This window comes from Hesperophylax consimilis, chromosome 6, assembly GCF_061612785.1.
Source record: "Hesperophylax consimilis isolate HC1 chromosome 6, BYU_Hcon_1.0, whole genome shotgun sequence".
In the NCBI taxonomy this organism is placed as follows: domain Eukaryota; kingdom Metazoa; phylum Arthropoda; class Insecta; order Trichoptera; family Limnephilidae; genus Hesperophylax; species Hesperophylax consimilis.
In genome coordinates, this window is record NC_142841.1 from 25691719 (window position 1) to 25706350 (window position 14632).

The 14632-nt window shown below is 33.1% G+C and overlaps 1 protein-coding gene across 1 annotated transcript in view; it reads right to left on the reverse strand.

Annotated features, from left to right (window-relative positions):
• Positions 1–7024: 7024 nt before the first annotated feature.
• Positions 7025–14632, reverse strand: part of Ltn1 (E3 ubiquitin-protein ligase listerin) — a 40234-nt gene continuing 32626 nt past the window's right edge. Inside the window, exons 22-25 of the mRNA XM_089632491.1 lie at positions 12726–12949; positions 11144–11317; positions 8915–9082; positions 7025–8035 (exon numbers count right to left, since the gene is read on the reverse strand). Coding sequence (XP_089488617.1) covers positions 7970–8035; positions 8915–9082; positions 11144–11317; positions 12726–12949 — 632 coding nt within the window. The 3' untranslated portion in view covers positions 7025–7969. The remainder of the gene's footprint in view (positions 8036–8914; positions 9083–11143; positions 11318–12725; positions 12950–14632) is intronic.

Consider the following 14632-nt stretch of genomic DNA (forward strand, 5'->3'; position numbering starts at 1 on the left):
CAAGCCCTATTTTACCCATATTATTAGCACGGAAGATGGATGTATTTGAATTGGGAAAAGAGGATTATATAGGCGCACGCGCACCTTTGAAAGACCCTGATCTTGCAGGGTAATTATTAATAAATAAATAAACAAAAATAGATAAAAAGTTCTTGATCAAGTACACATCTGCAAAGTTGTTTCAGGCTCAGCCTGTAGTGTGAAGATTTCCCTGAAGATAGCCGATAGGATGGGGCGCCAGAATAAGAACAATAATATGTATTATCATTAGTTATGTGAATGCGATTAAGTTATTTTAATATGAATACCCCATAAGAGACCAAAGTGCTCCTGAGTAGGACTATGGCATGCTCAAATGGGGAATATTGTGAGACTGAGGGGGGGGAGGGAAGGGCAAGGAAATGTGTAGAGGAAAGTTGGGAAGTACCTGGCTATTCAGATCTCACCAAACATGGCTAATTCCAATTCAAGCAATGGTGGTCTTTCACCAGGGCTATACTGAGAGAGTCTACCACTGTAGAACGTGTCGCAAATAATATAATATCTATAATTATTAATATATATCATGACTAGCATTATATTTGAATAAAAGAAAGTGTGTACATTAGAGCTGATTGTAATCGGAGAAAAACAAGGCAAAAATGGCTGTTTCAATACTTTTCCATCTGCATTCATTGTGTCATATCGTTGTTACAAATGTATTTACGATTTGTCAATATCAACAAGTATAAACGTTTAGCAGAATTCAAATCAAACATCGAAACAGCATGTAATAATAATAATAATGTAATTAACAATTATATTCTATGCCCAGAGTTGCTGAACAAGATTCCATTCAATGTACCTGCGCGTTCAACACGTTCATGTGTCCTATTCAGGGTTGATCAAATCAAAACTAACTCTAAGCAGAATTCTTGCCTGAACAGACTATGCAATAATTACAATAGCGTATTATCCAAGGTTGATATTTTCAGTTGCGAACTTACTAAATACAAGAGGTCCATAAAAGAAGATTTCTCTGATGGTTTGTGAATAATGTTTATGTCTCTATTGTTTATATCTCTATTATGATTTGATTTATATCTACAACCTCTCTCCATGGCTATAAATGTATTGTTTTGTACATTTTTCGTTTTATATAATCTTTTGTTTTGTACATAATATTACTAACATATTCCTTTCTCACAAATTTAATTTACTAATTCCAAATTATGCTGTCTCATTAGAGGTAAACTCACAAGAAGGAAATCCATAATTGGTTTTATTTATTAATTGTTTTTTTTATTTATTGTTTTTACTTACGTACAAACTGATTAAATGTAATCTGTCAATTTCCCGAAAATGAATAAATAAAATAAAATAAATAATTACACAGCAGATCTTGTTTGTAAATAAACTTTTTTTATGTTATTGAACATATTATAAAAGAAAAACTTCAAAAACGAACAAACTGAAAAATTTTGGAATCATATGAAAAAGGGGATGCTTGAAATGTTACAGATTTAGAATCACAGTGGAACCGATCTAACTCGATTGCACTATCAAGAATCAATACGATTTGATAATTATTTGCATTAAAATATTCAACATAACATAAAATAAGAATGTTTATTTTGTTGACACGTCAATTTTGAAAATGATTACATACTATGATAGAAAAAAAAAAAAAAAATAGAAAGTACATAAATGAAGAGTAGATACTATTTTTCGTATAAGTAGATTTATAATAACTAAATAAATATTTGTATTGTATAATAGTTGAATTAAATTAGTTTTTTTTCCAATATGCACATTATTTTATCATCATGTTTCAATATGTAGGATTTTCAATTTATAATAGATCACTTTGTAAATATCTCACATAATAAATGAAAAAAGTTTTTTTATATATTATTTGAGAATATTTCAGCTTACCTTTAGTATTTTCGTAGTTTTGGTATTTTTATTCCTACGTATGTAAGAAATAATATAGGTTTAAAAATACAAATTATACTTTTCATCTATAGAATGTTTGGTAAAGTAAAACTGAAGAGAAATCTAGTCAAAAACTTGAAATTTTATGTAAAATTGATTGTATTTCATGATCCAAATATTTTTCCAATCGGGGCTTAAATTTCCACTAGCAAACTGTATTTACGAAATTCAAATGGGATGGAGATCTACGATGTCAGGCGAGTGTAAGTGAGATGGAGTAATGGGCTATTGGGCTAAATGGAACATTTTCAAAATAGTATGTATGTAGGTGACGATTTTAATTATAAAGTATGGTTGTATCTCATATTATTATTCTATCAATTTAGATAAGGACAAGATTAAATCTTAAATATAATTGTATAATCATAGTTAGGTATTTATGTATTAAGGACGGGATGTTTCAGAGAATTTGAGTTCTGTGAAAGTTCTTTTCAAGTTCTGTTATTATTTCAGTTCTGTCAAGTAACTCGCCTATAATGATATAATAACAGAACTTGAATAGGACATTCACAGAACTCGAAAATGAACAATTCATCAAATTTCAACATCCGTTTTATGAACATATAGAACTTAAAAACATCTTTCACAGAACTTGAAAATTAACTTTGAAAATTGAAGAATTGTTAAAATTCTCTGAAACAACCTGTCCTAAGAGTATTATTTCTGAAACATAAAATGTTAGAAAGTTGTGATACTTTGGAAGGTAATGAGAAGGTTATTGAAGACATTTGAAAAACATAATTTTAAACAATAAATTTCTGTATTATATACCCTTCAATAAACGTAAAGTTTGATGTTTTTAAGGTGAATGTATTATGGCTATCTGTATCGAAATCAATTATTATTGAATAAAATAAGTCTATTTATAAAGTCTTATTTTTTATTATTTTTGGCAAGTTATGTAAATATATTAAACTTGACATAATAATGTTCTCTCTCTCTCTCTCTGGTTGTATGTAAATATAAAAAAGTCTACATAATTTAAAAACATAATTATGTCAATAATTTGTGTACATTTTCATCAAATGAAAATAGTTTTGTTCTTATAACTCCTACATTGCAGGAAAACAATATGTGTAATGAGAATATTAATAATATCATGCATAACATTCGCACTAAGTTACAACCAATGGAATATTCTTATTATTTCAAGTATGGTTTAGTCCAAAGAGTGATTGATTACGTTTTCATAAATCATCTTCAAAAATGATATATTTTTAATTACAATACTTAAAATTACCGAAGAATATGTCTGCTATAAATTTTCAACTTGAATGGCAAAAAAATTCTAACATAATGTGAAAGTAACCAATGTAAGTACTTGTTTAAAAATATATTATTTTATTAAATCATGAATACTTAGATAAAGTCAGGAAGAAAACCATTCAAATTGATAGACCAGCCAATCAGGGAAATGGGAACAAACCAAGTTGTGTGCAAAGCGGGGAGGTGGTAAGAACATCTCACTTTCTATGATTTGTTAACAAATTAATCTGTAATATCACTATTTAGTCCCCAAAAATAAAATTTGCTTACGAATTACTAGTCTTTTTTACAATGTTGTGCGAATTGCTGGCTGCGTAAAAAACTTTGCCAGGCGGTATACATTCAGATCCTGCGCAGAAAAGTTGGACAACGGACTGCGCTGCAAACCGTTGCGTAACATTAGCAAACTTTACTTTTCTATACAGGGTCTGGTTATTTCAATGTGCGCTCTTCGGCGGTCAACTTATGACTGATGTTGTAGTTAATTCAAAGCTCTCTCGAACCCTCCTGGTTCCAAAGACATGAATAAACACGACGAAATGATACCCAGATTTTACATTATAAAGTCTATTGATTTGGATGTCTATGAAGAATACCTAAGTAAATAATAACTTGTCATTATCATCAACCATTTTTTTGAAAACACCATTTACAATTTGAAAACAAAAATATATATATTTTTTTTATGCTAATTGATGTAATAACATCATAATTTCTATAGCGCAACTTTGTGACATTTCACCTCTAGTGCGCCTTGAGTGCTTTATTTATGAATGCGCCAAATTCAAATCAATTAACTTACATTGGGTACTGAACAAAATGTACATTATGACATACACTATGATAATACGATGAATGTTATAAATAAATATCAAAATAAAAGTGTAATATTCATTATTGTTTACCTATATCCATGGTTTTTTGTGAGTACCACACAAGAGTCCCAATTGTGTGTGACCAGTGGGACTACGTCATCCCCAGATGGGGTTTGTTATGAGACTGATGTCTATAAGAAGGAAAGGAGAGAGATAAGAAGGTCTCCAAACACCGCTAAAGCTATTCCAAGTGACGTTTCAATTCTGAATGGCAGTCTCATCAGGCCAATATAGAGATTACCTATTACTTTGGAATGTGCAGACATATATACAGGTAAATCATTTTAAAGAGACCCTTGCTTGTGTAGTGATGTACTGGATAGATTCAAAAATAATTTAATTGAATAATAATATTGTTTATATTAGTTAAGTTCAAAATGGAACAAAAAAACATAACGGAGCATTGTCGAATTGAATCGCAAGTCTAAAAGCAGAATGGAGTCCTATAATTTCTATATCCGATTTTTTGACGATCTGACATCATGTTCACATTTTTGCACTCTACAAGAGGAACCTAAAATTTAGTTTCAAAACATCCCATATCATGACAAAAACAATAAAACTCAGGATGAGAAACTAAATCCGCTATATCATACAGGAAGTTACTATCAAAGCCTGCTATATCGGATTCAACCAATCACGAGCAGTTATTCTACCAAAATACAATATGGCTGTCACTGTGACCCCACGCATGGCCATAGAGTTTACGTACGTCACACAAATATTTAGCTGTCCCGTTTTTATCATTTTTACAGAGAAATAATGAGTGATTTCTGTGAAAATGTAGTTTTATTGCTTAACCTGTTAACCGAGCGGGACGTATAAATACGTCAAACGTAAACAGTACATATCGGGTACGGGTAGGACATATGAATACGTCCTTGAAATATATGTTGCGCCCTGGAACAGGCGGGACATATGTTTCCGAGCAACAAAGGTATTAGTTTGTAAAATCTCTAATTTTTTGATTCAATGTTTCCATTGTTTTCTTGGTATTCCTTTCTATTTCGTTGTAATTTTATATTTTCCTTTGTGCTTTATATATAAATAAACGAAAAAATATATATTTCATAGTCTTTTAATTTATTTTAAGCATAAATACATGAAAATATATTTAATATATTATGAAATTAGGTCCTCCGGGTGTGACGTACCGACACGTCCTAGTGAAAGAGTTCGCGCCCGTTATATACTGCGTAATTCCCTGGTTAACCTCTCAGACAAAGACTTTTATCTACTATGTGTTCCTTTGAGAACTGTCAAAACGTGATAATTTTTGTGTTATTTACGAGTTTTGCTAAAAGCTTCATAACTCACGTTTTGGGAAACGTAGCCTCATTCTAAAAAATGTTTTGGAAAGATTATGAAATCCACTTTCGCATTGTGTTGTAATACGTAAATATTTGCATTTCTAAATATACATTTTATGAAAACATCAAAAATATGTAAAAATCGCTTACAATTATTTCAAAGCTTTGAAAAATGTACTTTTTTCTGAGTATCATAAAGAAATAACACTTTATATATTGAAGAAATATAATTAAAAACTATAAGTCACCTCAAAATATTAACCGTTCAAACTAAAATATTTTTAATAAATTATTTAGAAACGCAATAAATTGTAAACGAACAAGATGACAGATTCAATCGGCTTAGATAATGCAACTCTACGTTCCATAGATATTCTTGAATACAGACGCGTAGCGTTATTCATTATCGATACTCTTTTTTTTAAATCATGGCAATCCGTATACTAGTGATGGAAATAAATCGATTTTTGTAAAATCTCGCGCGTTTACGTGAAAAGACGTTCTAATGTCTTGACCACTATTATCATATTTACGTCTTTTGACGTTCTAATGTTCTGAGTGGTTAACAGGTTAATAACAAAGCAAGGAAACGAATGCGTATGCCTGAAACTTGAAAAGTCAATAAGAATCGTGAAAAAATGTATGTTAAGTAACCCATTTCTTCCCCATGAAACTGACGCAGTGACTGCTGATGATTTTGCTGTGCTAGATTTGAATATTTAAAATAAGGAAATTAAATTTTTGATATCACATTAAATCACTACCAAATTAAACCTGAGTTCATTCTATTATCATTTCATTTTTATTTGTTAGTATTTCTTAGAAACGGTGTTATGGAGAATGATTTTTGTAATTTTTTTTTAGGTACTCGTCGAAAACGTTACCGAAAATGCCAACAAGCCGCCATAACAAAAAAAACATTCAGCTGTATGGATCTAAGCGGAAGGATGTGTGAAAATCTCATGAAGGTTTTTACTTAGTTAAAGACAAAATAAAACAAGATTCTTATATTTTTAAGTACAGTCAGTACAAAATTGCTACACATAAAAAAATTAACACTTCGTAATTATGTAACCCCAATTCATTATATAAAAAATTCAAATTATTTATTTATGCTAAAGCAGCGACAGTTTTTTGCAGTTTTCTCCAAATCAATGTAAGTTATATAGAAATGTATAGCGGATATAGAAATTATATGACAACAATACAATTGATAAACCTCGGTACGCACTTGGTATCTATGGGCATTTGCAAGATAAGAATGGACTGTGGGCGTGTATTCCAAATTAGTTTGAAAAAAAAAATTTACTTTCAATTTTCCTGTACTATTATATTATTTTACATGAATTAGAAGTAACACATACGTAGCACACAATAAAAAAAAATTGCGTACGCTGGTCTTTGAACCTGCGACCTCCAGCTTCGTAGTCGAGGATCTTAACCACTCGACCGCAAAGGTCACCCGACCACAAGTAAGAAAAATACAAAAGTTAATATTAAACATTATTTTATTTTAAATTCATATATCTACATACATTATGAAACTATATAATATTTTACATAGAATTTTTCTAGTCAATGTGAAAAATAAAAGGCTAAAATAGATTCACCTACTCTGTTTACCAAAACTGATTTAAAATGTAAAAAATATAATAGCTAAAAAATTAATAAATGAAAAACAAATTTACTTTGTTTTAAACCAATTTGTTGGATTAATTTAGGTTGTACTCAACCTTTTTCAGGACAATGGACAAAATAAATTTTTAAAGAGTTTTAAAAAAATCATTTATATAATGTCAAGCCACAAAGTGTTTGCTATCTTCGATAATTTAAAAAATTAATAGTTTCCTTTGTAAAGAAGAAGGGAATTTGGTTTTATCACAAATGAGCTCAATAATATTATAATTATCATTTAGTGTTGCACATAATAACAAAACATAATACTATCCATGTTTTGTAGAGTTTTACTTTTCTGCCAGATAAACTCGTACCTACACATCACTCTCGACTTCTGGTATGAGTATGAGCAGAGTTCCAATACCAAGGCTGTATAGAGTCCTAGCAATTATTAGGAATGTAACCATACCATTAAGTGCTTGTACATTATTACCTAGTTCAGAATACACATGGACACTTTCACCAATCAAACTTAGTGAACTCTCAGATAAATGTTTCAGATGCAATATGTCAACAATACGACTAATGAAATTTTCATTTAGGGGTTCATTTTAAAGACATCAATATATTTGTATGGAATGACAATAAAATGTGAGATGTAAAAAGTTTAAAAATATTGTTTCGTGAATTTTACCATAAAAAATAAAATAAACGAAATATAAATTATGTACATTTAATTTATGTATTTAATTCCTGTCAATTCACATTTATTATTATTATTATGAAATGTTTTCAATTGACTATTTCTTCACATCTTGGAGTTGAGCAAACGCTCAAAATTAATTGAGTAATCGTTCGCCAACGGTAAAATTTTTCTTCACACAGGATTCGCTCAATTTTGATTGGTGAAAGCAGACGTTGGTATCTTTATAGAGTCATGTGTGACCGGCACATAGGACAAGTTGTATTTCTACTTGTGCTGAACCATTTTTTCTGAAAAAAAAAAAATCAAAAAATTAAGTAAAGAATTTTTAAATTTTTAAAAACTCGAAAAATATACATGAAATTTAATTTCTTACTTCTTTTTTAATTGAAATATTTTTGTTAGGGTGGCATGCCTGAATTTTCGATTCATAACATAGATCTTTAATCGAAACTTAGGCTCAGTTGTTTTGCAGAAATTCAAATATAATATAATCAAATGGCAATTAAACGCCAATTCGCCGTTTTAGCATTCTATCAAATTGTAATAAGCTGACAAGCTTAACAACATAACAGTTGTCCTGTGATGCTGGTCACAATTTGTTCAAAAGCTGAAACAGACTTCGAATCAGCATTTAAAGGGAACCTTTCAACCGTCAAAAAAACAAAATGGCTATTTGATGACTTTGTCACACGTGAATTTCTGCAAAACTGAGCTTTAGAATTCTTAAAACTTTAAGCAAAAACAGGCCAAAATTGTATTATAACTTTTATACTCAATAAAAATACAAAAATTGTGTTCCACAATTAAAATTAAATATAAAGTAGATCCAAGGAGTATAGCAAGTTTAAAATTAATTCTAGTTTAAAAAAAATTAGTACGGGTTGTTTTAAGAAATTTGAACAATTCATCAAATTTCAAAGCTAATTTTCAAGTTCAGTGAAAGTTCTATTCCAATTATTTTACTATTTCAGTTCTGTGAAGCATCTCGCTCATAGTGATATAATAACAGAACTTTAATAGGACTTTCACAGAACTTGAAAATTGAAGATGAAATTTGATGAATTGCACAAATTCTGCGAAACAACCCGTCTTAAAACAGTGACATACTAAAGTGAATTAAAAACAAAATATCAAAGGCCATTAATCACTCAAACAAGACAACTTACCAGACAAACAAGATGGGATTTGTTCTTGCAAGTGTGACATGTTATTTTGGGTAATTTCCCTGTGACAGGATGTAGTTTGCAATAGCACACATAGCACTCGGGAACACTGTCGAGTTTACGTTGAATGGAATTTAACCACAGCGTGATGGTCTGCCACAATGAGCCATTCTAAAAAAAAATAACAAAAAAATGACACGTAAGAAAGAAGCATAGGTTGGTAAAAGGCACTGCTTTTTGACAAACGTAAGGATGAAAACATTTTTTATTTTGGTACAATATTTTACATTTCATAGTACAATCCAGTATAAATTTGAAATATAAAGTGAGTGCGTCCTGCATTATGCACCCAAAGACAAAGAAAGTGTTGACAGACGTGGGTTGTAAGGAAAGAAGTGGAGAAGTAGAGCGAAAGGTCCTACAAGCTAAGGAAGGAAGACAGTCAAGAGCAAGGCGGGAGAGAGAGGAGACCGAGACAGGAGTGGTGGTGAAGTACGCGTTCCCCGCCCAGCGGTGTGTGATGCTGGGCGGTGGATGAAGAAGTTAGTCGAGTTTGAGAAATTGATTTGCAAGATATGTTATCCTCCGCCCGGCGACGTAATGCTGGGCGTGAGACGAAGAAAGTGCGGTGACCAGACGTGGCCGGGAAAGCCAGGGTTGCAGAACCGCAGAAGCTGCCGCCTAGGACTTTAGCCTTACTAAGGCCAACGCACAGAACCAACTCAGTGACAACAGTGTAGACAGTGAACAATGACGATGTGAATAGTGGAGAAGCAACCCCGAACCATATGACAACTAGTTAAGTTATAGATGTAAGTAGATCGAAGTATAATTTAGATTTAGTATTAAAACTTGACAAACCTAATTAAAATCGAGACTCATAATTAATAGATGTTCTTAATTAAATTAACCTCCCTAGTCCCCACCCAAGCGACCCGAATTGGTAAGAAGGCAGAACATACTACTGAGGAGGTAAGTATGCAACAATAAATCAGAAATATCAAAATTACACCTTAGATCCAAATTAAAACCATGAAAATCCTGTTAAAACCTCTTGAATGGTAAAAGATTAAACCTGCCCAAAATCTTGTTTGGTAATTATCTCACAACTATACGTTTGGAGTTGTTACACTTTGGAAATGAGATATTGTATAAAAACTAAAATACTTTAGAAATGAGATATTATAAACCCAGAAAGAAAGAAAGTAACTAACTGTATTGTATTTGAAATCACTTTGTGATGACATTATTTATGATATTAAAAAACAAATAACTTTTTTTACATCACTTTATTATATACAACCCCTACATGTTTCATGAACGAAGTTCACCTCATCAGGAGTCAGTATATACTAAAGTCAAAAATTAAATATAGATTGCAATTGAACAGTGGAAGGAGTGGGGAGGGGTAAGAGTGGGGGGAGTTTTTCAGAATTAGGAATTACAATATTGTTAGACGGGAAACCCCTCCCCACTCTTTCCACTGTTCAATTGTAATCTATATTTAATTTTTGACTTTAGTATATACTGACTCCTGATGAGGTGAACTTTGTTCATGAAACATGTAGAGGTTATATATACATTAAAGTGATGTAAGCAATATCTTTTTTTATTTAGTATGTTTTGTCTTTACTTTATTTTTCCGTGTATTATTGCAACATCTCATGAAACTATGAGAAAAAAAAAAAAAAAAAAAAAAAAAAAAAAAACTTTTTTTATGTCAAACCGAACAAAGGTCACAACTGCATATAGCATACCCAATTGGGGTGCGTTGTGAGGCTGAAGATAGCGGGGAGGGGAAGAAGACGGGGAAGAGGAAGGTGTGGAAGTAGCTGGCTATTTAGATCTGGTCACCAAACACGGCCAAAGCCATTTCAAGCAATGTTTCAATTATGAATGGTGGTCTTACACCAGGGCAATACTGAGAGTATCTTCCACTCTGGAGTGAAGTAAATATACTATATATTATTTTAAAAGAATAATTTGTGAAATAAATCAAATTAAACAAATAAAAAAATTTGCGCACTCAGAGATTTGAACCAGCGACCTCCCACTCCAACAAGAGAGACTTTGCAACTCTTTACATACCTACCTGCAGTTGTCTCGCTTTCATGCCACCTATTAATTTTTCTCATTTTACGCTTACACTGGCCTTGTATTAATTTTCTTCATTGTGTTTACACTGGCCTTGTAGTCATTTTCTTCATTACGGTTACAACGGCCATTAATTACCTGATGAGACAGAAACATGGTGATCCAAGCCACATTATTGGAGGGGCTGCCACTGGAGATAACCTTGGGTATGCCCAGAGGGTGATTGCTGCAAAGTTGGATCATCAGTTCCATTTTAGTATTATCCACGGTGTACTTGGCATACACTTCATTCACTGATCCATGGATTGAAAACTGAAAAAAAAAAATTGTCAGTTAGGTAAAGTTGGTTAAACGTTTCAATGCGGATCCTGATAATAGTCGGGTTTTCTATCTTTGCCGTCAGTACGGGTCTGTTGTTCATTTTTATAGCACTGTATTGTTATCTGTGTAACAGATATCCACTTTTATAGGACTACGAGGGTGGTCTGAAAAGTTTCCGACCTTAACGCAAAGATGGTGGTACTCGTCAATAAGAGCTAGTGAATGTAGCTGTGCATCTTTTGACAGTTACTCACCAAAGTTTCGGCCATTTTGGACACGCAGTTTTTAGTTGACAGTCGTTTGAGTGAGTCGATGTGTGTGTTTTTGTGAAAATGAAAAAAATTGAGTGTCGAGCTCTTATTAAATTTTTGTTTTTGAAAGGCAATACACCTACGCAAATCAAAGATGAGTTGGACTCTGTGTGTGGGGACTCTGCACCATCATTTACCACAGTGAAATTTTGGGCAGCTGAATTTAAACGTGGTCGTAAGAGCTTGGGAGACGATAAACGTTCGGGACGTCCAAAAACTGCGACTACTGACGATAACATTGCTAAACTTCACTAAATAGTGTTAGACGACCACAGAATTAAAGTGAAAGAGATAGCAGAGGTTATGAAAATGTCCAAAGAACGTGTCTATCACATATTAAATCAAGATTTAGACATGAGAAAGCTGTCCGGGCGTTGGGTGCCAGGTTTGCTCACGTTAGACCAAAATCTTTTTCAAATGAACAGTTCCAACGCTCTGTTGGCGCAGTTTAGGCGCAATAAATCCGAGTTCTGGCGCCGATTAATTACTGTAGATGAAACTTAGATACACCATTATACGCCCGAAACAAAAATACAGTCAAAACAGTGGACTGCAAAGGAGGAACCGGCTCCAAAAAATTACTGGAATTCAGTAGTCCGCTATGTGCCTAGAAACGAACAGGTTGGGATATCTTACTCTAAATGTCGAGAGATGTTATAACACAATAATAAATAATTTGTGAAAAAAGCAATCAACATTGGCGAGCAGTGCATATAAGAAATTTCATAAAAAAATGGCAGATGGTTTAGAAGATTTTTGTAAAATTATTTTTTATTGCATTTTCGGCTGGTTTTTGCCCGCTGCACGCAACTGTGACGGTGTAGCGGCGTCCCCCCAAAATGTGTTAAGAGGAGGGTATATTACTACAGGACACCAAAATGGGACAGCATGCAGTCATTCTTCAGCGCCTTTCCTTGGCATGTGTTAGTTTGTTTTTACAAAATTTATAAGGTTCTAAAATAAGAATTAAGTGCCTTGAAATCTGAACTCTTAGGTAATTTTTTTTCTGGTTCTCGAAAAATTTTATAAGAAAGTTCCACTGTATTTTCAAATCATTAGTCAAAAAAGCATAATTTATTGTGAAATACCTCAACATTGGGCAGCTCCTTCTGTTTGCGCCCCACCTCGGCCAGCTGGTGCGAGATGAGTATAGGGGCTACGTGCGCGCGCACTGTACGCTCCACAAACTGCGCAGTACGCGAGGGCAGTGCTCCCCACCACCCCCTGATGGCACAGTGCACAGCCCCCACGCGCAGAGACTGGACCAGAAATGCACAGGCCAGCCCGCTGAGTAGTTCTGGACGCGGCCATTCTGTAACATGGAATTTAATTGGTTATTGAATTGCTTGACACGAATAACTTGTCCGATATTGAACCGATAGCCACTCCTTGTCACAGACAAAAACACGTAATAGCTTACAATACACTAGTGCCCCTAGCGGAAACTGATCCGGGATGCGGATATCTAAAAGAATTGCATGCATAACTCTCGACTTAGATGGGCTGCATCTCTTCAACGAATGCGTATCGTGTATCCAATGTCTAAATTATAACTCCTAGATATATTGTTACGCTGAGTCCAATTATTAGAGAACACAAAAATGCAAGTTAGTATAATCATTATGTAGGGAAAAAGAACGCCGAGTCATCCAAATATTCATTGGTAAACACCTTACTTCAACGACCTTTAGTCAAATTTAACCGTTTGAGTGCCAATCGTCGATTTTCGTCGATTCGTGTTTTAACGAAGATTGCCGATCGTCGATTTCCGTCGATTGCGTCAGTCGTGTTCTGATTCGCGCGTACGTCGGTACGTAAAATTCTCATTTTTTCGAAATGCCTGGACTTCTTTAATAAAACACCGAAAAAATCATCGAAATCCTTGAAAATTCAAAGAATTTTTTTTTTTTTTTTTTTTAATTTATGGGGTTTTAAAAAGATATATAGTTTTATAAAAAAATGATGTTTTTTTGGTGGCATTTTACAAGCAACTGTATGAATTTTTTGGCACTCAAACGGTTAAACAATACAGTAAATGAAGAAACTTTAAAGGGTAATGAAAAACTGTTAACAATTTCCCACATTTTACTTAGAAATCGATAAGGGCACGGGTAGTAAAAAAAGCAATTAGTTTTTCACCTACATAGAAATAATATAAATCTGTAAGTGATCTAACCACAGTACAACGTCTTCAGAAAGCGAAACAGCTGTCACCCGTAGTAATAATTACACAGCAAAACTAGTTTACAAATAAATTGTCTTTTTAACAAATTGAAAAAAGAAAACATAAAATTAAAATGGAGTTCTACAAATTAAACTTGATACACTATGTACAATAAACAGAGGCGGTTCCTTGGTACATGCAGTTGTGCATTGCACTGCTTGTCTTTAGTCTTCACATAACTTAAAACAACATAATTCGTGCCCCAGTCATCAAAATACGAAAATAGTCTCTAGTCATAATTCTCGCCAGGTCACTTGAGCTATCTCCTAGTACAAGACTACTGCGGAAGCGCAAGTGAGCCCATCCATATTTCGATGTGCACAAACCTTTACTTTCCCATACTACGAGGACAGCTTGGCCCGCCGAAACGGTGACATGAGCAGGACAGATTTTTCTCACGCATCATCATCGACACATGTATTACATTATTGTAATCTTTTATACCACTTTGAATTTGCATATCCAATGCGTCTAGAATGAATTACTTTAGGAAAACTAATTTACAATGTTAGCGCTACAACATTCACACATTGACACTACGTGCAAGGTGAATTTAAAGGGTTTATGAGATTTTCTGCGACTTGAACAACGAACTGTGTGCCCTTTGTTCTCCAGATGATTTTTCGAATGCTGACGGAGCAGTATCATTTTTACAATTATTTTACAAATGTAACTTATCGGAGTGAAGAATGAATTACAGTACCTTCAATTAATTAATTTGATACACTTGTACAACCTACACACTATGTAGATACATTTTTGGGTGAAATG